This window comes from Carassius gibelio, chromosome B10 (genome assembly GCF_023724105.1).
Source record: "Carassius gibelio isolate Cgi1373 ecotype wild population from Czech Republic chromosome B10, carGib1.2-hapl.c, whole genome shotgun sequence".
NCBI lineage: Eukaryota > Metazoa > Chordata > Actinopteri > Cypriniformes > Cyprinidae > Carassius > Carassius gibelio.
The window spans coordinates 21,904,423-21,932,325 of NC_068405.1; the positions used below are offsets into that span (position 1 = coordinate 21,904,423).

The 27,903-nt window shown below is 37.7% G+C and overlaps 2 protein-coding genes across 5 annotated transcripts in view; one reads left to right on the forward strand and one right to left on the reverse strand.

Annotated features, from left to right (window-relative positions):
* Window positions 1-22,599, forward strand: part of LOC127966061 (unconventional myosin-XVIIIb) — a 49,079-nt gene extending 26,480 nt beyond the window's left edge. For 2 of the 4 annotated variants that reach the window (XM_052566885.1, XM_052566882.1), the window contains exons 27-44: window positions 703-808; window positions 900-1,024; window positions 2,188-2,342; window positions 2,462-2,585; window positions 3,748-3,948; window positions 4,092-4,202; window positions 4,321-4,425; window positions 8,285-8,446; window positions 9,522-9,635; window positions 9,706-9,822; window positions 10,387-10,470; window positions 12,495-12,632; window positions 12,711-12,896; window positions 14,619-14,752; window positions 15,722-15,763; window positions 18,810-18,980; window positions 20,375-21,309; window positions 21,949-22,599. In XM_052566885.1, coding sequence (XP_052422845.1) covers window positions 703-808; window positions 900-1,024; window positions 2,188-2,342; window positions 2,462-2,585; window positions 3,748-3,948; window positions 4,092-4,202; window positions 4,321-4,425; window positions 8,285-8,446; window positions 9,522-9,635; window positions 9,706-9,822; window positions 10,387-10,470; window positions 12,495-12,632; window positions 12,711-12,896; window positions 14,619-14,752; window positions 15,722-15,763; window positions 18,810-18,980; window positions 20,375-21,296 — 2,997 coding nt within the window. In that variant the 3' untranslated portion in view covers window positions 21,297-21,309; window positions 21,949-22,599. The remainder of the gene's footprint in view (window positions 1-702; window positions 809-899; window positions 1,025-2,187; window positions 2,343-2,461; window positions 2,586-3,747; window positions 3,949-4,091; window positions 4,203-4,320; window positions 4,426-8,284; window positions 8,447-9,521; window positions 9,636-9,705; window positions 9,823-10,386; window positions 10,471-12,494; window positions 12,633-12,710; window positions 12,897-14,618; window positions 14,753-15,721; window positions 15,764-18,809; window positions 18,981-20,374; window positions 21,310-21,948) is intronic. The other 2 variants (XM_052566883.1, XM_052566884.1) reach the window with 2 other exon arrangements.
* A 1,636-nt stretch (window positions 22,600-24,235) lies between these two features.
* On the reverse strand, window positions 24,236-27,232 carry npm2b (nucleophosmin/nucleoplasmin, 2b). Its single transcript, XM_052567736.1, has 10 exons — window positions 27,135-27,232; window positions 26,995-27,049; window positions 26,796-26,878; window positions 26,595-26,714; window positions 24,971-25,064; window positions 24,767-24,885; window positions 24,662-24,690; window positions 24,551-24,584; window positions 24,436-24,472; window positions 24,236-24,362 (listed from the first exon to the last, which is right to left on the reverse strand). Exons 2-9 carry the CDS (start codon window positions 27,029-27,031, stop codon window positions 24,440-24,442), a joined length of 549 nt encoding a protein of 182 aa, XP_052423696.1. The 5' UTR covers window positions 27,032-27,049; window positions 27,135-27,232; the 3' UTR covers window positions 24,236-24,362; window positions 24,436-24,439.
* Window positions 27,233-27,903: the final 671 nt, after the last annotated feature.

The following is a 27,903-nucleotide window of genomic DNA, read 5'->3' on the forward strand; positions in this document are numbered from 1 at the left end:
ACTAGATAAATATAGATGTAGATAAATGTGTAGATAAGTATAGACAGATTATACAGTATAGATATGCCAAATACTATACTATACTATACTAAAGTACTGCATCCCACAATGCAAAGTGCTCAACCCAGGGTTGTTTTAGTATCATAAAAAATTTACTATTACTGTCTATTTTTTTATGTTCTGTTTGCATTTTTATTTTAGTTTATTTTTTTGAAGGTTTTTTTGTCTATATAGTTTTTATTCATTTTACGTTAGTTTAGTACATCGTGTTTAACTAAATGAATAGATCGATATTTTTCATAAGATATTTTGTATTTTTTAATTACTTTGTGTATAAAGACCTTTTGTTCTCACAGTCCAAATAAATAATGAGTCGAGAAAGCGATGAATCAATGAAAACTGTGGCTGGTTCAGAAATGACACTAGAAATGTAAGATCAAGTAAAGGGCATTGTGGTATAAAGTACTAATAATTTATTGTACATTGCACATTTCAGCTTATTTAGTACTGTAGGTAATGTATCCCATGCGTATAAAAATGTGCATATTTTGCACACTATACATGCTTGTATAATGCAGAAAAAGTATGATAAGTATGCTTTTCCACAAATAGCCTGTCATATTGTCCTGAACGCCTCACCGCTGTGTTTCCTGTTGAATTGTGGGCGTCAGGCACATGTGTTTATTCTGTGCTGTGTCTCAGAGTCGTGTGGACCAGAGTAAAGTGTCTTTGGAGGCCCTCGAGAGGCAGTTAGAGGAAGAAAAACAGAAAGTCAAGAATAAAGAAGCTCTCAGCGGAGTGGCGACAGGTAAGACAGGCTTAGATGCAATCAAACATGCTGGCGAAGAAAGATAATGACTGTTTGCGTGGGTGTGTGTGAATCCTGCATGTGCACGCAGAAAGTGAGCTGCAGCTGCAGCTGGAATGTGCGCAGACAGAGGTGGAGTTCCTGCGCAGGCGCCTGCGTCAGTCAGAGGAAAGACTTGAGGGTGAGAAAGAGGCCCGTCAACTACTGGATTCAAAGGTATTAATGTTTTCTTACAGTTAACTTCATCTATTAACATTTCAGTGATTGAAATGAAGTTAAAAGAAAATATGCATATTAGATAAAAACTTTAGTAAAATCACATGATATTCAGAAATATTGTTTTTGCAACTAACAACATTTTTTTTTGTTTATGTTGATGTAAAATGACTGAACCTGAAATAAATATAAAGCTATATATATATATATATATATATATATATATATATATATATATATATATATATATATATATAATGACAAAAGCACAACAAAACTACAAAAACTTAGACTAAAATTTAAATGAAAACTGAAAAAAAGAAAGCTAGTTCAAGTTACAATTTTATTTTAAATTTATTAATTATTTAATTATTTTTCATTTAATTTTTAATTTTATAGTATTTAATTATTAATAAAATAACACTAAAGTCAGATTTTGTATACAATACAAAACAAATAGAGGTCTTCACCACTCACACACACACACACACAAATCTATATTTCTTTCATTTTTGGTCAGGAAAAATATACAGCTAATTTAACATGCAGTGGGGAATGTTGTCACACAATATAAGGTACAATTTGTTCATTGACATTACTTTTATAATTTTTTATTATTAATTATCTACAGTTAAAAATCTGTCTTATCAGTAATTTATTGTGCATTATAGAATATAAAGGGTTTTGAATAAAATATACAATTATGAAATGATAAAATCACAGTTCCTGAAGCAACAAAAATGTAAAATACATAAATAATAAAATGTAATGCACTTTTATTTTATAGATAAAAAAGCATAAGAGATATGTTAGTGTGTGTTTTTTTATAATAAAATATGAGTTTAAAATAAATCGATTAAAAAAAAATTAGCGAAATACAGCATTATTTATTATTATTAATTCACAAAAAAAAATCTTTAAATTGAAGGCTAAGCTACTGTTAAGAGAACACAAGCATTTATGAAACTGGACTCAAATGCATACAGTTCTTCTGACGACTAGCCCTAATGTATGCCATTTATTTAACACTGACCAAGTCTATATACATGAATGATCAATCATGTTTGGTTAATTATGCTGAGAATGAAATACTGAATAAATTAAGAGCTCAGATATAAAATATCACAGATGTTCTTTGTCTCTCTGTCTCCTCCGTGTGGCAGGTCCAGGAACTGCAGTCTCAGCTGGATCAGTCAAAACGCTCAGTGACAGAGCTAAAACGTTACAGCCGGCGATTGACCTCTGACCTTCAGGACGCCCGCGTGCTGACAGACAGCCTGCAGGGCCGCGCTCACGAGCTGGAAAGGAAACAGAGGAGGTCTGTCTCATTTGCATATAATATATTATTATTCAGTGCCACGCTCACTGGTTGCTTGAATATGCATTCTCAAGCACCGTCTGGTCTGTGTGTGTGTGTGTGTGTGTGTGTGTGTGTAGGTTTGACAGCGAACTGACCCAGGCACTGGAACAGGCTGATAATGAGAGGGAGCAGAAGGAGAGAGCCATCCAGGAGAATACCACCCTCGGTGCAGAGATCTTCACCCTTCGCAAGACACTTAAGGTACTGGCCGAGGTCAAAGGTCAAGTCTTCACCATCTGTGATGGTGCCCGTGTACTCCGGGTGTCCTCTGTCAGTAAACTGAACGAGTCCCCAGAGATCCCAAATATGCAGAGGAGAAAAGTTCTGCTTTGAATACATCAGATTATATAACTATACAGTATCATTGGAATGAATGAATGTGTCAAGTTTATACTGCTTTTATAGAGGTCAGTGGTCAATACATGGGAAATACTCATGAACGCATTTATATCTACATTACGATCTTTTATCTATTCGGATGACTCTATGTGTTTTTGGTGATGTGTGTTTGTGATCGTAATTGTTTGTTTTTGGTGCGTTGCGTGTGTGTATATGTTGTTGTGTTTATGCGCTCTGTTTGGGTGTTTGTATACATCTGAATATGTATGTGTTTATGTATGGTTATGTGTCTGTGATTGTATTTTTGAATCATTGTGCAATTTTTGCATGTTTGCATTTGTTTTTGTGTGTGTACTGTGTGTGTGTGTGTGTGTGTGTGTTTGATTGCTTTGTGTTTATGCATTTGTTCTTGTTTGCATAATTGTGTTTTTGTGTGTGTAAAACTTGTGTGTTTGTGAATTTCTGTTTTTATGCATTTATCGTGTGTGTTTAGTTTTCGCTGTTGTGTGTATTTATATATGTTTGTGACCTGTTGTGGTGATTACTTTTTTATGTGTGTATGTGTCTGTTTTTTTTTTGTGCATTGTTGTGTGTATTTTTGTTTATTGTTTTTTGTGGTTTTGCATTGTGATTGTTTTTGTATATTTTTGCTCAAGTTTGTGTGTATTTGCTTTTACGTTTGTTTATTATTGTTATGTATGTTTTTGCATTTGAGCTTGTTTGTATGATGTGTGCATTATTGTGTTTGTGCCATGTATATTTGCTTTTCAGTTTTTGTTTATGACAAGCTTGTTTGTATAATTGTTTGTGTATGTATGTGTGTGTATAAGCATGCATGTTTATGTGTGTTGTTTGTGTTGACGTTGTTTGTATTTTTATTTGTTTGTGATTTTGTGTGTGTAATATTTGTTCAATACAATTGATGTTTGTCTTGTATGTGTTTTTGCTCCTGCACATTATGCAGTTGATGTATTTGTGTATTTACTTCCCATGATGTGTGTATGATCATGTTTGTGTGTTTCAGGAGAGTCAGGTGGAGGTCACGCACCTGCAGCAGCAGAAGGAGGAACTGTGTGCTCAGATCCGTGACCTGAGCATCCCGCTCCACCTCACCTCCGACTCCATCCCTGAACTGAAGAAGAAGCTCCGTGAGCTGGAGACCAGAGACAAGGAGCGCTCGGAGGAGATCAGCCAGATGACTGCCAGAATCAAACAGCAGGAGCAGGTACAGTAATGCAAGAACATTTGACCTATTGAAAAGGTTGTGACATAATAACCATAAGCAGATTAACATTTGACCTCCCACATTTACTTAAGTCTTAAAGACGCAGTAACACAAACAGGCCATCTGAACTCTGTTCTGCACAGATGCACCTTCGCTTTGAGATGGAGATGGAGAGGATGAAGCAGATCCACCAGAAGGAGCTGGAGGACAAGGAAGAGGAACTGGAGGACGTGCAAAAGTCCTCACAGAGACGGGTGAGGGACGCAGAATGAATTACAGCTCGACAGACCACCTTACAACCGTGTCTCAAAAATCCTTTCCTCTCTGTGTGTGTGTGTGTGTGTGTGTGTGTGTGTGTGTGTGTGTGTGCAGCTCCGACAGCTGGAGATGCAACTGGAACAGGAATACGAGGAAAAACAGATGGTGGTTCATGAGAAGCATGACTTAGAGGGGCTGATTGCCACACTGTGTGAACAGGTAACACACACACACAAAACCTATACAAAGGTTATACATTATACAAGGTTATACAAAGCTTTATATTAAAAATATAAACATTATATTATATTATATTGTATAATATGTTATTATCATAGATAGCAAGATTTGAAACATTTGCTTGCACACACTGTTAACAACTGCTGTAAGTTTCATAGCATTCCAGGCATGAAATGTATTAACTACAGTATGTGGGTCATTTGGTTAGACGCGCTGGTTGATAGATCACAGAGTACTAGTCGCATCAGGGCTTATGAGGATCTGTAAAGCTGTCATGTTCCTCTCTGTACTGATATAAGAGCACTACAGACCAGACTAAGAGCCCAGCTCTCCCCTCATCTGTCAGTGCTCTTCATTACAGTTTGTTTGTAGGAATATTAAAGCTCAGCAAACATTTTCAACTTCATTTGAATGCATGAAATTATATTAGTTATCTAATTTCACTTCTAAAATGGTACATACTTCAGAGAAGAATCTGCAGGGCAGGGCTTAGTTTTATCCTTCAGCAAGTGACTGGATGCTAAAAATGAGGACAGGGTCAAACAAGAAGGAAAGTCACATGTATGCTTGTGTGTGTGTGTGTGTGTGTATGTATATATATATATATATATATATATATATATATATATATATATAAATTACACTTAAAATACTTGTTTCACTCGCCTTAATTTATTTATTTGATCATTATATATATATATATATATATATATATATATATATATATATATATATATATATATATATATATATATATATATATATATGATTTTAATATGGTTTTCATTATTAATATTTCTAAAATATAAAAATTAGGATTTGTTTTTGTATTTTGGAAGATATGCTCTAATGATGTCGACATTCAAAATACAAAATACTGCTTTATCTACATTATTTGAACATGATAAAAATGATTGGAAACTTTATTCCTTAATTTTCAAGTTCCTTTATTTAGAAGGATGTTCTTTCAACTGCAGACAGAACCTATCAAACATAAAAATGAAATGTTTGAACACTGTGGGAACTTTTATCAGCTATAAATATCATAAGGGAATTCCATTGACATTGTTTTATGTTCATAACATTTATGCAGTCTTTACATAATGGGATTCTTTTACCGTTAGACGTGTTCTCACTCGTGTGCCCTGTGCTAAACTCAGCTACATACTTTAGAGATACTGTACACGCGTTCGACCTGAATGTCCTGCCCTCGGGATGTCGTGAGCTCTGTAATGTAACTGTGCTCTGGACGCGTGATCACTACCAAGATCGATATGATGAAGCTACTCGTCTGCTGCTGTTAAAAACAACCCCGGTTTATGACCCGAGCTGCACGTTAACACTGCTGCTCAAAATGAGCTTGGTATTCAGTAAGAGGATGTGGTAAGCACCTGGTTTTCAGGCATGAATTGATTTTCCAGAGCATGTGCATTCACTGCCAACCCAACCTTCCCAACATATCACTTATTTCCTTGAGCATTACTTCAGATTTCAAGATTTTCCGGCCATTCATGAAATTTAATGAATAATGTTTTTAATACATATTGCTGGACTTATTGTGGATATTGTTTTTCTCTCTGTATCTAATATTATTACAGTATATACTATAGAATAGAATAGAATAGAAGGATGATTCATTAGTATAATATTAAGTAATTATAACCATTTAATACATTTAATGAATCATGTTGCTGTTCTTATATGTGACCCTGAACCACAAAACCGAAATTTCGAAAATTGATCTATAGTTTGTTAGGATCTGACATTATATGGCCGAGATAGAACTATTTGAAAATCTGGAATCTGAGGATGCAAAAAAATCTAAATACTTTAAATCACCTTTAAATGTTGTCCAGTGCATATTACTAACCAAAAATGAAGTTTTGATATATTTGTGTTACGTTTTGATACATTTACAAAATATCTTTATGGAACATGATCTTTACTTTACTTTATAAAAGAAAAAACAATCATTTTCACCCATACAACGTTTTTTTTTTTGGCTATTGCTAAAAATATACCCCACCAACTTAAGACTGGTTTTGTGCTCCAAGGTCACAAATATAATATAATTTGATTATCAAATATAATATAATTTAATATAATATATAAAATTTGGTTTTTCTATGTGTTGCTGATCTTATTTTGTATGATGTCCTGGTAATCTTGTTTATAATGTAAAATAATATAAGAAAGATTCATTGTTTTCTTATAATATTTAGTAAATGTTGTCATTAAATGTAATGAGTCATATTGCTGGTCTTACAATAAATTATGTTGTCTGTTTATATTATATTATATTATATTATATTATTGTGGCAGGGGGGGTGTGGTTTAGCGAAGTCTGCAGCGGGAGAGAGAATCAGGAGACGAGCGGTAAGTGAGTGGTTTGGGCAAAAATTATCATCACCTGTTTCTCGTTCTAGTAATTGGCGTGGAGAGAGTATAAAACGCCGGGAGAAACGGATGCAAGCGAGAGAGAGACGGACTGCTGACCCGAACCGGAAGGAGTGAACCGGAAGTTTGACGGAGTGTCAGAATAAGAGTCCCCGTTTGGGTGTTTGTGATTTTCTTTGTTCTTTGTTTAGTTTTGGTTAAATAAACACGTCAGCAGTCCAGCCGACCCCTTTGCCCTCTTCCTTGCCACACGAACTCACTACACTGGTGCCGAAACCCGGGAGTTGTTGCGCGGCCACCTGGGCCTCACCGGAGAGCAGGGGTATTAGGCGTACCGGCCACTGCTCGCGGGGCCACCCGCAGGCCTCCGCCGACTTTTCGAAGAGCTCCAGGAAGGCCTCCGGATCGTCCTGGGCCCCCATCTTGTGAAGCGGCAGGTGCATGGGGGCGGCGGGCGGCCCGGCGGCCTCGGCGCGAACCTCCCGATCCATCCAGCTCCGGAACCTCTCGCGGTCCTCCTGCTGGGCCTGAACGATGGCCTGGAATCGTCTCTCCTGATCGGTCCTCAGGTCCAGCAGGGCCTGATGTTGTTCTTGGTGCAGGACCGCGAGGGAAGCGATGATATCCGCAAGCGGCGTGGAGGACGGGCTTTGCATGGCGGCGGCGGTCCTTCTTCCTTCCCGGGTTTCGGCACCAGTGTAGTGAGTTCGTGTGGCAAGGAAGAGGGCAAAGGGGTCGGCTGGACTGCTGACGTGTTTATTTAACCAAAACTAAACAAAGAACAAAGAAAATCACAAACACCCAAACGGGGACTCTTATTCTGACACTCCGTCAAACTTCCGGTTCACTCCTTCCGGTTCGGGTCAGCAGTCCGTCTCTCTCTCGCTTGCATCCGTTTCTCCCGGCGTTTTATACTCTCTCCACGCCAATTACTAGAACGAGAAACAGGTGATGATAATTTTTGCCCAAACCACTCACTTACCGCTCGTCTCCTGATTCTCTCTCCCGCTGCAGACTTCGCTAAACCACACCCCCCCTGCCACAATTATATTATATTATATTATATTATATTATATTATATTATATTATATTATATTATATTATATTATATTATATTATAATGGCTATTGACCATCCTGATTTCTGTATATGTATATTGGCCCTTAAAAAGCTCACATCTGTCGTGCACTAATTTGAGATTCACATTCTTCAGAAATCAGATCATATTTGAAGTCATAATGATTTCTTGAGCTTCTGGGGTTTACTGTACTTGTCCACAGGCAGGAGTTGTGTTCACATGTCCAGCATCATTATTCCGTTCCTATGGTGTAAAAGTCACCACCGTTATCCAGGAATGCTGTCTCTCTCTCTCTTAATGTGAGTGTTAAGGCTTTCAGTTTGTGCTTCAGTGTGATATATAGATCTCTCTTTCTGGTCTCAGGTGGGCCACAGAGACTTTGACGTGGAGAAGAGGCTGAAGCGGGATCTGAAGCGCACACATGCCCTGCTCAATGATGCCCAGCTGCTGCTGTCCACCGTTGAACAGCCCGGGCAGGGTCACGACCCCGGTGCCAAGGAGCAGCTGGAGAGACTGCGCTGCCAGGTGCCACTGCCATCCCATAATCCACACAGAATGGCTCAAACGCACAGATTTAAACAGCTTTGCATTATCGGTGCCGATACTGATTATCGGTATCGGTATAATTATATTTTAAAAAAAGTATTCAGTATTGACCATTCTGTTTTCTGTACATCTCAATCATCCATTAAAAAGCCAAAATTAAATAATTAAAACAAATTAATTTTGTAAATGCAGGTAATCAAGGTTCATCTCACACAACCCTAGCACAGTTAGTAAAGCATCTTAACCTATAAAATGTCACTTAATATAATGAAATAAAAGTTGACTGCAAATTTCAACTAACCTTTAACAGTATTTAAACAAAACTAGTGCTTGTACATGTTCAGTGCCCTCCAAAAGTATAGAAATGTTCTAGGTTTCATAAATCCTTATTGCTTCATTATCATGTCAGACATGTCCCTTCAGCAGCTGTGATGTCTGCCTACTTGATTACATTTTGGCCTATGTTTATTTTTTGAAGATTAATGGGTCAAATCACCTTTATTGCTTTACAGGTTGATTGACAGTTAAGATTAATACACAACCGACCAATTAGAACACGTTTAGCCACGGATTAAAATAGTGCTAGCATTTCCCTGGTGAAAAACACCTTCCTAAAAAAGCCTAAGAGGAGCTGGTGGAAATAAAAATAAAAAGATAATAATAATACTTTTTTCAACACTGATAACAACAAATGTCTCATAAGCAGCAAATCAGCATTTTAGAAGGATTTCTTCTTTTGCGTCAAAGGAATACACTACATTTATTAAAAAAGAAACCTATTGTTTTAAAACGAAACAATATTTAGCAATACTCCTGTTTTTACTGCATTATTTATTTTTCAAATTAATGCTGCCTTGCTGAGCAGAAGAGACTTGTTTCAAGAACTCGATTATTCAACATTTTTTGGCGGTAGTGTAAGTTTGCATATATTAATTTGTCAATACAAAGTCATCTAAAAAATAATAAAGATTTATGCTGATATTGTCCTACAGCCATTAGTGGTCTATATTTCTGTAGTTCCCCTTTATTTGACATTTGTCTATGTGTATTCTAGCTGGAAGACAGTGAAGCCAGACGGTTGGAGTCTGAAAGCGCACAGAAGACGCTGGCTGCAGAGCTGGAAAACGCTCAGATCGAACTGGAGAGCATCTGCAAGCAGAAGAGCCTGGTGAGGCCCGAGACATGAAGTGAGAGGAGCAAAGGGCTGAGCTCGGGTTTACCTCTGTCTGTTGTCTCAGGTGGATGAACAGCTGGCTCAGCTCCGCTACGAGAGGACGGACCTGATGAAGAGGCTGGAGGAAGACCAGGAGGATCTGAACGAGCTCATGAAGAAGCACAAAGCCCTCATCGCTCAGGTCTGCTGGAGTCACATCACTCTCGGGGAGCTGTTTTCCAATAACCAGCTGTTTTTTCCCCATCACACAGTCGGGAAGCGTGACAAAAATGCTCTCATTTGTCACATTGCGTTGCACACGCTCCTAAAACATCCTCGCTCTCAAGTCTGATTCATTTGAGTAAATCGGTGATTCATTTTGCTAAACGGCTGCTTCATTTCAACTGGTGAAAAAAAGGTTGATCCTTTCACTTGAGTCATCACTTAATAGTGTTTCCAGTCCTTGGGCAACATCATTAGATGTTTCATTTTTATAGCAAAATAAACATTTAAATTACTGAGGTTATTGGCTATAAAAATAAAGAAAATAAATAAGTAAATAGAAGAATTTAAGACTATCCAGTGAGATTTTATTTGGTTTGATCCCGTTAGATTTGGATTCAGACTATGAAAGGAGTTGTAGTTGCATTCATTTAATATTTCTAACTATCTTGACAAACATTTTCAAAGTAGTTGCTCCAGCACTGATGTGCGTGAGGTTATGTAAAATATCCCGAAGCCAACCAAACATGTTTGTTTATCCCAGTCTTCCAGTGATATCTCTCAGATCCGAGAGCTTCAGGCTGAAATGGAGGAGCTGAAGAAACAGAGACAGACCCTTCAGGAGGAGGTGAGACCGACACACTGAGATCTAGATGAGCGAGGCATTAGATGTCCATTCACACGTTCAACATACTACTGTAACATGGGCCGACTCACAGTTTACTACAACTATGTACTGCGCTTCTGTTAGTAAAGTTCCTACTTTTAAGCAGTAACGTGAAATAATGCAAAATAGTTAAGAAAGCCATCAGAAGTAAAACAAGCTTGTTTCCCTATAGAAAAAAATAATATATATATATATATATATATATATATATATATATATAGAATAATAGTGCTTTTAATCTAACAATCTTTACATTAATCAAACATTTAATCTTTACATTAATTCAAACACGCAATTGCAAGAAAAACGTCAGAACTGTGTAATATAAACAGAATTCACAGGATTTTTGTTTTTTTAAATACTAGATGTAAACTTAGAATTCTGTGAAAAGTATAAAGTAGTGAAAAGTCTTTTCTCAAAATTCTTAATTTACATTTCGTAATTTAGATTTTTTTTTTCCACTTTAGGGTTAGGGTTACTAACATTTTGTAAATTTCTTGATAAAAAAGTTATTAACTCGTAATTGTGAATTTGCATCTCACAATTATGAGTTAATAACTTTTTTATCAAGAAATTTACAAAATGTTAGTAACCCTAACCCTAAAGTGAAAAAAAAAAATCTAAATTACGAAATGTAAATTAAGAATTTTGAGAAAAGTTATAAACTTAAGATAAGTGTGAACTGAGTACTGAGTATAAATAAATAAATAAATGCAAAAATTAATAAATAATAATGTAGACTGATAAAGAAAGGAATATAGAAACAATTTATAATTAAATGCTGCAATGAAGAAATAAATATATAATTAAAAACTCAAATTAATAAATGACGATACTGCATGAATGAATGTCAAATGTTATTTTTAATTGTGCTATTTTTGCACAATTTGTGTTATACTACATTTATTTATGTATTTTTACTTTTTGTTTTTTTACTTTTTTGTTTTTTTACTTTTTTGTTTTGCGGGTAAAAATTGATGAAAGACGCTGTAATAATGGCGTTTCCTTTATTTTGCTGATATTTTCAATAGATTGCTGTTCACCGTAACCTGAAATATGTCTGCATAAAACATAATTTAACCCTAAAAAGACCATAAAGCAACATCAGAATATTTATTTATTGCTATTTTCCATCATGGCATAAATACAATTTCAGGATTTTTTATTTTTACGATTTGAACATTGATTTAATGTTTGTGAATACATCTTGTTTGTGAACATTAATGTTGTATCGTATGATTATTAATATACATAATTTATTAACGTGTGTGGATATGTATAAATGTGTGTGTGTGTGCGTGTGTGTGTGTGTGTGTAATCGATTTTAAAGCTGGTAATGGAGGCTTGAGCCATTGATAGCATTCTAATGCAGTTATTAATGAAGTTATTAGAAAGAGAGCGAGAGAGACAGAGACACACAGAGAGAGAGAGAGAGAGAGAGAGCTTGTGTGATTAGTGGATTAATTAACTGGATTAATTCATCCAGTTTTGGTTACAAAACTAAAACCTCAGATTTTAGAAAAATCATTTCAGACATGGACATAATAATATTACAGGAAACATGGCTTAAACGATATCCTCACTTAATTAATCAGGGTGAATTTGAACAATTAATGGAATGAATAAGCAAAAAAAAAAAATAATGGAAAGATTTTTGAAAATGGGTAATGGTGCATTTGGTGGTATTTCTTCATTCATTCAATTTTTACATTTATTTATTTCAGCATTTAATTATTGATTTATTTCTTCATTAATCCATGTATTTCTATCTATATATATATTTCTTCATTTATTTATTTATGCATTTATACATTTATTTATTTCTGCATGCATGTGTTTATTCATTTATTTATTTATACTTAAGTCATTCCTCTTCCTCCATAGAAGACCGTTGTGAATGTGGAGTAGAAATGTTGTTGTATTCTGTGGACTTGTTAGCTTGTTTCACAAGCGTGGTCATAACCCAGAAGTGCTTATCTTCCCAGCTGCAAACAAGCGTAGTACGTGTGCAGTTTCTAGAGTCGTCCACCGTGGCCCGCAGCATCGTAAGCAAGCAAGAAGCTCGTATCTGTGATCTAGAGAACAAATTGGAGTTTCAGAGAGGACAGGTCAAGAGATTTGAGGTCAGTCCAGACTCATTAACAGCTTTATACTCTTTCTCAGAGAGGATCTTTACGATGTGTGTGTGTGTGTGTGTGTAGGTTCTGGTTCTGCGTCTGCGGGACAGTGTGGTGCGGTTGGGTGAGGAGCTGGAGCAGGCGGCCCAGGCCGAGGCCAGGGAGAGGGAGAACTCCCGATACTATCAGCAGAGACTGGCGGATATGAAACTGGAAATGGATGACCTGAGCGTCAGAGAACAGGAGAGCAGCCGTCGACGCATGGAGCTGGTGACTGACACACACACACACACACCTTTCTGATGTAGCTGATGAAGCAACACATTATTCTTCACTATTCATTTTTATGATATTTAGTTTATCATTACTATGGAAGTCCTAAAATGTTTTTTTTTTTTTTTGTGCAATTGCAATTACACTTTTATTATTGTTAATATACGTGACCCTGGAGCACAAATCCAGTCTTAAGTAGCACGTGTACTGTATATTTGTAGCAATAGCCAACAATGCATTGTATGGGTCAAAATGCATGTTAAAATTGAGCTGCTTTTGTGAGACTCCAAGGTACACTGAACGACTGTCCTCATAACTAATGTATTCATACGTACAGCTGCTCGGTGCATTTTCCCTTAGTGGCCGCCCACAAGCCTGACACGTTATTACCCATGAGAATACACCGATCTCTCCTGAAAAACCTGTAAATATTCAGAATTTAACACAAAGGAAGAGGCCCTGCGGCATTACAGCACCTGCCGGCGTGTGATGCAATTTGACCTGCGTGCTGAGAGTCAAAGGCATTCAGTATTATGAATATTAGCTACAGTTTTAGCGATGCCTGGTGCATACACAAAGACTGGAGTCTGGGATGCGTTTCTTTCCGATGCGAGGACACATGCACGCACACACACACATGCTGAGGCTCTCCAGGTTATTGGTTATGAAAGGGAGGGGGCAACAGCGAAGGTGTGGTTGTCATGGAGATGAGAGGAGTGGAATGGGATTTGTTGTATCAATAACCTTGAGGAGACAATGGGAATTAATCATAGACAGACAGAGGCGGCTCGTCCAGGAGAGCAAGAGACTGGGGACGAACAAAGAAGGGAAGAGGAAAATGAATCGTGTGATCAGTCGCTCTCCAGCGCTCATTATCAAATTATTCTATGAACAAGAGCTGGCGATCAATAACGCAGGATTGTCCTTTAGTAAACAAGCACTTCAGAAGTAATACAATGATTCAAAATACATTTATATTATATATAGATATAGATATATATAAATTAAGGTTTAAGTATTAAGTATTTTAAGTTTAATTTAAAAATGTATTTAATTAAAATGTAATTTACATTTTTATTGCATGCATGACAATCAGCAGAAGTGAGAGAAAGTGTTTATTATATTTGAAAAAAAAAAAAAAATTCAGACAAAATCACATGGATTCGCTACAGGAAGCTATCATTCACAGCTGTGTGAGGCATGTTTTATTATGGATGCATGCGCTTTATTTAGTCTGTTTTGGAGGAACACACACTCACTACAATTATAGAGCTTAGAAGTGTATATATAGTATATACAATTATATTTAATTATTTACCCTCACTGCATTTCCAAACCCGTAAGACCTTCATTCATCTTCAGAACAGTCCAGAAGGGTACCAAGTCCGTGGGACATCAGTGGTTCAACTGTAATTGTATGAATGTACGAGAATACTTTTTGTCTCTATGGAGGGTCAGAGAGCTCTCGGATTTCACCAAAACTATCTTCAGTTGTTAATAAAAGGATAAAAATAACTTTGAATGCTTCATTTTCGTAACATCTTCATTTTAATCAGGTTTAATAACGATGCTAGGCTTAGCAAGCCGTTAATTAATTGGGCACATTTTGAGATGAAACTCTTGGGTACTGATTTCTCTCATCGTGATGCAGGGGTTTTATTTCCCTCCAGCGTGACCATCACAGGTTATCTGATTTGATCTGGTCTTATCTGTTTCCAGGAAATGCAAGTGGAAGAGCTTAGTGCAGTCAGACAGACCCTGCAAGCTGATCTGGAGACATCGATCCGGCGAATCGTTGATCTACAAGCCGCGCTGGAGGAGGTGGAGTCCAGCGATGAAAGTGATACAGAAAGGTATTACTAGTGACGTGCGCCTGACCTTTTCCATTTCCTTTTTTTGTTTGTGTTCCTCAGTCTAGCATAGCAAGGGCAAATCGTCTGCACACCAGTTTGTATACTATACAATCTAAATAGTGATTGGTTCGTTCCAAATCATTTCGAAGTATCATCATACATTTATTTATTTTGCTTTATTTTATTTTATTTTATTTTATTTTGGTGGTGGAGGGGTTTGGGGTTGTATTTTTTTTTCCCAGTAACATTTTATATTTAGGTTGTTTTATTTTATCTTGTTTTTTATCCTGTTATTTTCTTCCATTTTGTTTTATTTTATAAAATTAACTTCAGGGTTATTCAGGTTTTTTTGTTTGTTTTTGTTTTATCTAACTGTACAATTGTACATTTTTTGGGAGTTGCTTTATTTTAATTTATCTTGTTTTTTGTTTTTTTTATATTATTTAGTTTTTTTTTTAATCAAATCTAACTTCATGACTTTATTTCAGTAGCGTTAGGTTTGCTTATTATGCATTTAATTTTTTTTTATTTTAATGTTATTTATTTTTCAGCAAACTCAACTCCATCCACAGTTTTTAGAAGTAACACTTTTTATTGACTTCAAAACCTAAAGGGAAGAAAAGATTAGATAGATACTGTTTTCTTCCCTTTGGGTAAGATAAGTTTTACTTCTTGCTGTTACTTTGTAATTGCTTTCATTCTTTATCAGTTGAGCTGAAAAGTGAAGAGATCCTTCTCACTGTGCAAAATCAAGGCTACACTTTCCTACTACAAACACTTCAATAATGCCTTCCCCCATCAACACCCATAGTGAAATGCAGTCCGATGTATCAGAGTTCAAGACTTTGATCTTCTGTGCCAGACTTCTTAGACTGAAAATTCGATATGCTTGCTTTGCTCATACCCCAACCACTTTAGTTATGCGCTCCACTCCTGTGTGTCTCTGACTGCGTCTCCCTCTTCACACAGTGTGCAGACGGCTGTGGAGTCCTTCTCTAGAAGGAAAGATCTGTAAGCACTCCACCCCATATCCTGTTGTTGTTCTCTCCCATGTATCCATGTTCATTTTCTATGTTCTGCATTTGGGAATGAGCAAATCAGATGAATGCAGGCTTCAAAGTAGGCCAGTGGCTGCATATAGGACTGGACGATGTAGAATTATTATTTCAATTTTTTTAGGCTTTCACAGATATCACATTTTTGGGATATTTTAGTCAAACATTCTAATAAGTAAAAACGATTTTTTTAAATATTATTTTAACTACTTTTTCATATATATTATTGCAAATGTATTCCCTATATTGTCCAGCTCTATAGTTGCATAACATACATTAACGTCTGCTGCGACATGAAGAAATGCACTGCTTTATGCAGTACGGTTTCTTTTTTGCATATAAATGCACGGCGTCTCTTTGTGAACCGTGGCTTAATGGTGTTGGCAGATTCTAACGCATAACCATCCTTCTCTTGTTGGTCTAAAAATTCGCCATCAGGCAAATGTTGATGGATAGGCGAGCGCTGCATTTGGCTGCTGATGTTGACTGCTTAGCCTATTGCTCAGTGCTGTAAGTGTGTGTAGACTTGTGTAAGGTCACGGCTTCCTTTCACACGTCTGAATGAAGACAGACGAGAGTGAACAGACACCTACTCGTCAGACGCAAACCGCAACATACCCACACTGCCACTTTGCTTTGTTAAATGCAAGGAGCTTTCCTCTGTGTGAGAGAGTCCTTCTACAAAAGTTCACCAGCTGTGATATGCTTTGTCTTCTGAATAATGCATGCACGTTTGCCGAGACCCCCCGCGTCTCGTCTCTTTCAGTTGTCTGTGCGAGCAAAAAATGGGGATAAAATGAACTGTTGCAGTTGCTCAGAGCTTTGGGTCTTAAATCTCTGTACGAATGTAGTGAGTCCAATTAGAAGAGCAGGGTAGGAGAGAACCCACGGCATATGCAAGCTAATTAACATTTGTGTTACCTTACTCTTGTATATTTGAATAAGAGCTTCTCAAAGCTAGAATAGGTTTTGATGCAATGGCTCTGTTCCAAAACCTAGTGATCTGCCCAGCATTTTAAGTCATCATAGTTTCTAAAAGATAGGAACTATAATTTGTTTTGAGCTAGTTCTAAAGCAGAATCACATGTATCCATGAATAATTCAATCATAAAATGCAATGCAATAAGCGATGTAAGCTAAATGCTATATGGTGTTCATCAAAATTAGAAAGCAATCTATGAACACTTCATTTTTTTTGATCTTCGTCACTCAAAATTTGAAGGAATATTAGCTGTTGGTATACCACTGTACTACTAACATGTTTGACAAAGTTGGCAAGCAATTCCAGCTGTAGTGTTAAACCGATTCCCCATTGAGAGTCTCTATCTTATCCTGTCTTCCCGTGCATTTGTCTTACAAAGACGTCCAGCCTTTTGGTGGTACTTGAATGAATTAGTGTCATTGTAAACCTGCAATATTCTAACTTACAGTGGATGAAAGGGTCATCCTCCTGTTGCAGGGTTTTAGTCATCTTGTCATCTCAGTGAAAAGTAGAGGAATACTGGCAGTCAAATAGGGTTTGTCATATAATTAAGGAAATTAGTACCAGGTACCAGGTATCTGTAAAGCTGGGCATACACAGTACGATTTCTATCCGATTATGAGCCGAATTCTGACTCGTGCGACTCTTTTCGGAAATTTTGGTCGCCTCTGGTGAGGTATTGCACTATTGAAGCAGGGCTACAAACTGATTTTCCGCATTTTCCACGCAAAACCATAAACGAAACCATGGCGTCATGGCGGTGTAGTGTGGACTGAAGTGATGGAGGGAAAACTTGTGGAGTAATGGCAGCAACATGTCAGCCTTTTCGACATGTCATCGTCAACTTACCACGACAGGAATGCCAGAGAGAAAAGTTGGGAGGATATATAATCGTGTAATAATCGTGATCTTTGGCTTTACATCGCATGCAATCTATTCGTACAGTGTGAGTTGGTACCTTGCCGAAATCGCACAGTGTATGCCCGGCTTAAGTGTTCTCTAATTTACATCAGAGTTCTATTTCAAATATCTCAATCAAGAATACAATTAATTTATGAGATATGCCTGAAAACTGCCCTTCTACTCCTGTTAGGTTAACTTTAAAAAGGGTTAAACAGTGACCTTGACATTTAGGAGATTATAGCTTGTTCTCTCATTTTGATCTCCACTCTATATATTTAATGCAGTACTGAAATAATGTAATACAAAATTTAATTTTAGCCAATATTTGTATGAATGCACATTTATGCTTGGTAGAGTAGCTCTTGCATCATTTAGCAACATGATGATGCAAAACTAATCAGTATTAATCAGTTGTGTGTATTAGCAAAACTTATTTCATAGCACCAAAAGCTAATACTTCTGTGTATTTCAGACAGTAGAGCATGGTGGAAGCAATGCCAAGATCATGGGTTAGATTCCCAAGGAATTCATAAACTTATAATTGAATCCAATGTAAATCACTTAAATAAAAGGGGCTGCCAGATGCATAGACGCAACCCAAATTGGTGGTTCAATTGCATTGCTACAACCATCCAGCCCCAACCTATAGAAACTTATTTTTTAATAGGATGCTTAATTAGAAGATAGCTGCCTCTTGAGGCAATAAGCAGCAAGGCAGCGCACTAGCTCTTGGAATAGAGCTTGTGTTTTGGGATCTCAAGCAAACAGCTTTAGTCAGTCTGTAAACAGGCTGTGGATCAGTGAGTTATGCCCCTACGAGCCCTGATAATGACAGCACTCCCAAGACTAATGAACTCACAGCTCACTGAACACCCATAGCCTGCTGGGTAGCAATGAGGATATCAGAGCTAATATCACCCCCATGTGTGGCGTTACAGCGCCCATGACGAGAGATTTCCTCTTGAGCCATGTGCATGATCGTATTCATGTAGGTCATGTATGCATTGATATAGGCTTATATTGATTTGATTGCTTGCGCTGTGAAAGCACGTTGCCAAGCTGTTAATCTTTCCAATGAAAACATGATTTTCAAACTAACATGGGGTTTGAATTTCAGCGACACCATGTCCAGCGTTGGATCCAGTGTGGGTACTGAAGACGTCGGCGAAGGGATCCGTCAGTGGGCAGGTGTACCGCGAGGAGGACAAGGAGGCAGAACTTCTTCTTACGCTGGAAGCAGCTCTGGCCGCCAGTCTGTAACCGACACCATGAGCACCTACAGTTTCAGGTAACATAGCAAAAGATGATTGGTAATCAATAAGCATGAGTGTGCATCAATAAACAAGGTAACACCACCAGGTCAGAGGTAAGTAGTAGGTAAGTAGTCATTTTTAGCCAGCATGGCTTTTGTGAATCACAAATGGAGATTAAGCATAAGGTCTAGACTTTATAGATGCATTCCAGTTATTTTTTTTTATGCCCTTTACTCATTTCCCCTCCGTTTCATTTATTTGTATGTATGTCATTGATTATGCTGCACAAGTGTCCACTACTGGTGGAGCCTTTGCTGTGGGCTGAACTGGAACGTCCTAAGCATTTGATCACTTGGAATCTGCTATGCAGTTGATTTATTATTTAAATTTTTTCCTTTATGAATTCGTTTGATGCAACATTCTGTATGTATATAGATAGCTCGGGCTGTTTTAAATGATGTTTAAAAAAACTACAACATTTACACATCTTACAGTTGTTTGGGTGAGGATAAATTAACCGAGATCTGCAATGGCATCATAATCGTGTTGCATTGTGGTCTGTGGAGCTACCTTAGCCGTACATATGAAGTAGACTTGTGTTGTTGTGTTTGGGGGTGGGTTAATATCATTATGATAACAGATCTTCGTGCAAACATATGTGATTCGATCAAAATCGGCATCAATGTTAAAGCAAATAATGATGCAACAATCACGCAACAACCACACCATTTTGATAGTCCACTTTAGACATTCTACTAACTATAAGTAACTTTGCAGTTACGTTAATATCTGCTAATACTTTTCAATGGTCAACCAACATGAATTCATAACTGTCACTTATAGTTAGTAGAATATCTTAAATGGACTATTGAAATAAAGTGTAACGCACAATCTGAATTAGAAACAAGCAACTAAACATTGGATTACACCAACTTTTGAAATCTAGTAACTACAGTATTTGCTTATGTTGCTTATTATGCTTATATGCCACAGTCTTGTTAAACATGGCTTTATTTACTGGTGGATGTTAAAAGACTGGATAATCTCAAAAAGCCGGTAGACTTTTTATTGCGCCTTATGCATCAGACACTTAACAAACAAAGTGTGACCATGACATCTGAGGCTGAGACTATGTGAGGATTAGAGTTGCAAAAAGGTGGAAAATCTAGGAAACATTGCAGAAATTTTGGAAACTTTCCAGGATTTTTTATTTTTATTTATAATGCACTGGAATTGTTGAGGATTGACATTGATGATGATTAGTCATGTCTTGATATGTCAGATAATTGAAAATGTCTCCTTTTGTGCTCCATGGGAGCAAGAAAACCATATGGGTTTGGAACGACACAAGGGTGGGTAAATGATGATTTAATAGCCATCCTTCAGTTTATATTCATTGTTATTATTTGTCGTTTATTCCCTATGACAGATCTTGCACACAAGACCTTGATGAAGACATCAAAGAAAGTTCCAGTGGTCTTGGCAGAGCATCGTCATCCACAGCCCTATCTGAGCTCCTGGAGGGTCTGAGGAAGAAGCGCGCTGGGTGGGAAAGAGGCTCGGAGGTGGGTGAGGGGAGCACAGTGTCCCTCCCCATCTATCAGACAACTGGAGCCTCCACGCTACGCCGTAGGTCCTCAGCACTGTCTCTAGAAGCAGAGGAGGGTCTGGAGGACCTGCCTCGACCTGGCATACTGAAACCTCCCAGTCCGCACCTGCCTCGTGCCTCCAGCTTCCGCTCCCTATCCGAGTCAGGCCCAACATCCTCCACCACCACAACCACCACAGGAAAGATGAACCGCTTCAGCTCCTGTGACTCCCTCGCATCCGTGACATCCACCACAAGTTCCCGCCGCCACTTATCCAACCTGGCCATCCCCGAGGAAGGTGAGGAGGAACACAGCTCGAAAGCCATGCCTCCTCTTGGCACCTATCAACCAATCCGACGCCGTCTACTCGGTGGCCTGGTAGCAGAAACGGGAGAGTCACAATTGGGAAATGAACCACTTGTATTCCAGAATCGCAGACTCCTCGGGAATCAAGACAAGGAGAGGGACGTAGTTGATGCAGGGGACACCGGCTCAGACATTCTCCCAGCCATCCGACGAGCGCAGTCCACCAGCAGCCTTGCATCTAGCAGTTCCCGAACAGGCCAGAGACGAGCCCTCAGTGTTCACTTTGGGGAGTTGCCACCCTCCAGAGCGTCACGTAGGGAGTCCGACTCGGATTCTTCAAGTTCTGGCGGATCTCAGAAGCGCCGTGGGCCTCAAGGAGAGAGGCTGGAAGCCGAGGGCAGCGAGGACGTCAACTCGGTCATGAAGAAGTACCTCAAAAAAGCAGAAGTCGACTAGAAGACTCAATGAGGTTAAGCTTAAAAATGCACTGGCCTGCTTTACATTTAAGGGGGTCATATCATGAGGAACCTAATTTTCCTTAATCTTTTGAGTTTCTACTGAAACTTTGAGAACTCAAAACACCTTCCCAGTCCAAATCCAGGGATATTCTGAAATCCATGGATTTGTATTGTCAGAAGCATAATTTGATCACCCATACATTGCACATCACAAACGTCAGTTTGGTGTTTAAAAGGAAGTTGGATTTTCTGTTGTTTAACCACTTTTATAGAAGAATAATTATTGGAGGATATTACCTAGTGTCTTTTCCTTACTGTGAGAAGCAGAAGTACCTCTAAGGTACCAGCATTCACTCTTTATGTACAAAGGTGTACCTTTTGACATGGTACCCCCTACAGTGACAGCTTTTGTACTTTTTATGAGAGTGTATGCAAAGTGAATGTTTACATGTATTAAAGGCACAGCTGCAAAGAAAAGAAGATAGTATGGAAAATGGTCACGAAAACAGTTTTGGAATAAAAAAAATAAAAAAAGTGTATGACCCCTTTAAATGACAAAAGAAAAGAAAAATGAGCAACATAAGATTAAATTGAATTGTGGAAGGATGTGAATCATTTAGTCTCCCTCTTTTTTTTCTTTCCCCTGACAGAATAGATGAAGACATGGAGAACTGACTCCGTCCAGAATGCATTGAGGCACATTTAACTGGAAGCACAAATACACTGAGGATTTATTTTGAGCACTGTTTGTACACATAAATAAAGATGTTTAAGTGAATGCATGATATTCCTAAAATTCTCACTGTAAACATGCCCTTTATTCGAGCCGTGCTGATACCCGCGGGTGCTTCAGGTCAGGGAAATGAGTCTTGACCAGCGAGCGCTCGCTTTCCCTCTCAGCAGTCAGTGCAAATTTGTTGAACTCCAACAGATGTAAATAAAAACGTCGAGCAGAATCATTGGTATTTGCTTCGACCTTTCAAAGGAGAGGAATAGCATTACGCTCACAGAGGAAAACAACTGAAATAGAGCCATTTTACAAAGGAGTGATTGTGCTTACAAAGCAGAGGCTCTCCATAATAATTGAGACTGACCTGGTTTCTGCAATCGAATTAACCTAGACTTATTTGCCTAGGAATGGTTTGTTCCAGTTTGTATTTAATTGCCAGAGCAGAATTAGAAGCTGCTAAACAGTGTCCAAATGCTTCATAATTTAATGTGCTTGGTAAGCATAAACAAGCTTAAGGAATATTCCAAGTTCAGTTATACTAAATTGCATAAATGTTGGATATCACAAAGAATACATTTTGACTGTCTTTCCTTACAGTTGCAATGAGGCACTGAAAATGGAAGTTAAAGAGGCCAATTTTGGAGGTTATAAAATCAGAAATGTGAAATTTTAAACCCCTACTTTCTTTATTTTAATTTTACTGACAAAAACACACTATTTCACATTCTGCCCAATGTCCTTAAAACAAATGTGCCAGATGAATGCTATGAAAAACATACAGTGCTTAATTTATAAGACCACCTGTCATACAACAAAACACAAATATTTTAAGAATCTGACAAATTAATTATTCTAAAAATGTTATTGTAATTTATGGAAAAATAAAAAACTGAAACAACTAAATAGTATTTATTCACATAACAAAAATGGCCTCCTTTGCCTTTGATAACAGCTCATGTGCTTGCTTGCATTATGTACTTTTTGACTAATTGGGTATCTGAATTAAAAAAAAAAAAAACACTATAAAGCACTTGACAATTTTTCAATTATATAATTAGCAATAATTATATTATAGAATTAAAAATAGTTTACTACTATTATTAATATACACATATTAGAGGTCTTACCCATACAGAAAGCTAAAAAAATATTTTGGCAATTACCAATACAAAACCTTACAAAATTGGTCAAAAACTTTAAAATCAATTTAAATCTCTAATTAAAAACATAAAAAGACGAATAAAATCACAGTAGTGCTCTGCAGGAACACGTCGCATGCACTGATTACAGTAAGTCTCCTCTTACTGTAGTTTTTTTATTTTGTAAAAGCATCTATATTCAGACAAATGCATGCTGCTTTCCCTTCACAGTTCCTACTCTCATAAATTACTTGCATTGCATGTTGATTTTTAAGCCTAAATATAAATGTTAAATACCAGATATTTCGGCACAATGGTTTTTGCGCTGAATATGGTCTCCCTTTAACGCACACACCACTCTTTCAGTAGACTTCAATTTAACGCAGACTGTCAGGGCAGGCCTTCATGCAAAAATGTAAAGTCTTCCGTGAATGTTACATTTACAGATAAGGATATGACCGTTAACTGAAAGTAATGGTGTAATTGTTGAGTCTCGCTCTCTCACACACGTATCTGTAAAAGAGCTCAAAGACAAGCCATTACACTAATGCATCAGCTTGAAGCTTAAAGTAAAGATTTATCATATTTTGGGCAGCTTGGAATCATGTACTTTTCCTGCAGGAGCTCATTCGGGTTCCTCCAATATTTGGAATGAGTTATTCAGTGCTGTAATTTGATGCGACCTGCTGCAGTTACAAGTGCACTGTGGGTGACCAGATTAATCGAGAAACATTGTCGATGATTTTCATTATCAATAATCGATAAGTTACAGCCCTACTCTTAACTAGAGTCGTTCAACGTGGTTTTTACCATTCTGCCACAAGTGCCGTAAATTGAGCTTAACTTTTAGTTAAGGCTCCATACATGAAAGCTGTACTTGCTGAAAGCACATTACAGTGACTTTACCGCAGTAAGATTCTGAACCTTTACCTCTGGTAAAGCACTATAATACAGTGCCTCAGATTTAAACTTGTGCTTCTGTCACATTAAGATGACAGCTGCAGACATTTGTGCCAACGCAGTCACACATTCTTCCACAGACAAAATGCTTCGAGAAAATGAGACTAGTTTGCTTTCCCCTCCAACAGTTTTATTGACATAGCAGAACTACAATGGAACCATAGTGAGAAATTTGAGCTCCCAACTCAAATATCCAACAGCAGCCTTCTGGAAACATGCGGCTTCCAGTCCACATCTGCAATAAGAGAACATGATCAATGCTCGAGTCTCTACATGATCAGTTTAGTAGGTCATCTACAGGTCCTTGCCTGGTCACACCTTCGCCTTCCGTCCCCTTCCTTTACCCTGATAGAAACAATGCATTCATTTGTACACATAGCTTAAGAAAAAAAAAAAACTTCAAGTATAATAAATAAAATCTACCTTTTTAGGTGGATTTTCACCATCTGAGGCTTCCCTGTATTTACAAAACTCTATTAGTTTGCTTTGAGAAACAAATAAAATAAACTCAGTTAGGGGTTAGATTTAGCTTACTCATCCTCTCCCTTTTCTGGCTTCTTTCTCTTTAAAAGAAGAGAGCAATGAGAATTAGAACAAATTTAATTGAAACGACTTGTGACCTACAAGACGAGTCCTTACTTTGCCAGCACCATTTTTTGTGGATTTCTTAACCGGTGATACTTCAATATCTTCCTCCTCTTCTTCTACCTCCTCATCCATCTCTTCATCCAGCTCTTCATCATCAGAGTACTCCTCCACTGGGAGAGATTTTGGCAAAAGTCCCGTTGACTTAAATACTAGCCACAGATCGTAGCTAAAAATAGAGCTGAAATGACCACTCACGGGCCACATGTTCCGCTCCGACATACACCGGCCCCGAGCCGTGCTTCAGGCGAAAGGTCACGGGTGGATGAAGATCCAATCCAGACAGGTTAACCTGACGGAGAATGAAATCTCATGAGGTATATACGCACACACACACTTGTGGAAAGGGGAGAGGAAAAAAAAAAAGTGACATGACATTCAGCCAAGTTTGCTGACCCATACTCAGAATTCTGCATTCAACCCATCCAAAGTGCGCACACACACAGAACACACACCTGGAGCAGTGGGGAGCCATTTATGCTGCGGCGCCCAGGGAGCAGTAGGGGGTTCGATGCCTTGCTCAAGGGCACCAAAGTCGTGGTATTGCCGGCCCAAGATTCGAACCCACAGCCCTAGGGTTAGGAGTCAAACTCTAACCCCTAGGCCACGACTTCCCCTTAAATGTGACTACTGTAGCATGTGTACTGCATTTTTCAACCCTCTGGCGCTGCTTATGGTCATTAGATGTACTTTATTTCAATTAAGTTACTACCATATTAGTTCGATAAGGATTCATATATTGCAGGGAATCTTATTGTGCTACACAAAATACATGGGATCCATTTATTACTACCCCTTAAAATGGTTAGTTCACCCAAAAAAGAAAATTGTCATTAAAGGACTCGCCCTCATGTCATTACAAACCCACAAGACCTCCGTTTATCTTCGGAACACAGTTTAAGATTTTAGATTTAGTCAGAGCTCTCAGTCCCTCCATTGAAACTGTGTGTACGGTATACGGTCCATGTCCAGAAAGGTAAGAAAAACATCAAAGTAGTCCATGTGACATCAGAGGGTCAGTTAGAATTTGAAGCATCGAAAATACATTGTCCCAAAAATTATGACAGACCTGGAAGAGAAAACAATGCTGAATAAAGTCGTAACTTATTTTTGGACCAAAAATGTATTTGATGCTTTAACAAATTCTAACTGACCCTCTGATGTCACATGGACTACTTTGTTTTTATTACCTTTCTGGACATGGACCGTATACCGTACACACCATTTCAATGGAGGACCAGAGAGCTCTCAGACCAAAATATCTTAAACCGTGTTCTGAAGATGAACGGAGGCCTTAAAGATTTGGAACGACATGAGGGTGAGTCATTAGACAATTTTCTTTTTCGGGTGAACTAACCCTTTAACCGCTTTGAGCATAGTTCTAAAAGTTAGGTTTCCAAAGGGATGAAAATCTAGAATGCTTTGGAGACATTTGGACCATTATTGCTTTACTGAATATTGAACAGCAACAAAAAGTGGACAAAAACACTATATTATAGAAACTAGATTTTAAGACATGTTTTTGCCTAAAGTCTAAAACAGCATGATAAATCAGAGCCACGAATCTAAATCAACTGTGTTCCAAATTTGAGGTTGATATCACAAAAGTGAGTTTCAGTATGGTTTAGTGGTCGTTTTTGACAACACAAACCATTTCACCTAAAATCAAATAAAGCCACCAGAGGATTAACTTGAAACTGGTAATTAGGGTGACAACAAAAAGTTATCCACTATTAGCAAAAATGCTACTTGGAGAGGCATTGTGGGTATTTTAGCCAGCGACCGTTTGCACAGAAATATCACGTGATACAATATTTCTTACCGTAGGCATAGATTTCGCGTGTAGTGTTGCTATGGGAACCGCTTTCGCGCTGCTGTTGCCCTCACCGGTGACCAACTCCACAATATTGAATTCATCTTTAGCGGTGTGACCCAGACACATCTTCAAGTCAAATATTAACGGGTTAAATGTAATAAACACCGATTAAACGCCACGTTTACCACGACAAATCACGGAACCAACCGTTCTCAGTGCCAGCTGGTGTTGATGGCTCGTATCATCCGTCTTGAAGGACTCTTCTTTATTAGATTCATTGAGTTCACAACCTGAAACAACGATTTAATAATAATAAAAAAAAGACTTAATATAGCCTAGAGTAACGTTATTAGTACGTTTAGAATTATATTTTACTTGAGGAAACGAAACAAGTGTTGCATCTTACCCCAAAGAGTGGATAAAGGTTTCTCTGTTTTGCTCATTTTGAAACAAAAACAAAACTGAAAGGCACAAACAGTAACGTTAAATGTTTGTTATGCGCAGTATGTAATGTGAATTATTCAGAAAATCTTTACATATTCTCACCAGAAATAAATCTCAGGGCTGCTTCTAGGGCTGCTTCTAGGACAGCAAAAGAAAAGAAAGCGAGTTTGCGCCCCGTGAACGTTTAAAGAGGAAGTTAATTGCTCATCAGGTGACAGTAATTAAGTCGGGATCACTGCAGGTTAATTATGGATCCGACCTGCTGAAAAATCACTTCTTCATAATCATGTTTTAATCGAATAGAATTCGGCTGACTCATAATTATGCATACTAAATATGTTGCCTTTTATGTTATATTAACCTCTCTTATAACCGAGGCTAGTTGTCACGTGGGTACGTTTTCACAAGGTCTTTGTTTTCAGGTGCTTATTTTCAATAGCGTGGTTTCTTTTACTTTATGAACCTGGTGTATGATTATGATCATGTTTATGAAGTAAAGTTTAAAACAAAATTAGAATATCATCAAGTTTTGTCGTGTTGTTGGGTTAGTAAGTGAAAAAAAAACATGCATTAAAGAAAGTTGACTAACGTTATATAAAATAGAGGTATATTAGTTTTTTTAATAGTTATTTAGTCAATAAGTGCAACTTTCATACATTGAGGAAACAGTTGAACAGTTGTGTGTGTGTGTGTACTTTGGTTACATTTTATAAACAGATATGGTGTGCAATGATTTTCAGATTTCCACTGTGACAGCCACTAGGCCTATATTATCACAAATCTGCATTTGTATAAATGTGGATTTTATTTATTTATTTTTGTATTCAAGACTTTTTATGTTTATACATACTCTAAAGCAGCCCTTAGACAT

Bases quoted from the DNA above. Each gene is read 5' to 3' on its own strand.
- npm2b (XM_052567736.1), bottom strand. From the start codon at position 27,031: ATGAGCAAAACAGAGAAACCTTTATCCACTCTTTGGG. The intron at 26,715-26,795 runs GTTGGTTCCGTG...TTTGACTTGAAG, and splicing joins ACCAGCTGGCACTGAGAACG to ATGTGTCTGGGTCACACCGC. The intron at 24,585-24,661 runs GTAAGCTAAATC...TTGTAAATACAG, and splicing joins CCAGAAAAGGGAGAGGATGA to GGAAGCCTCAGATGGTGAAA.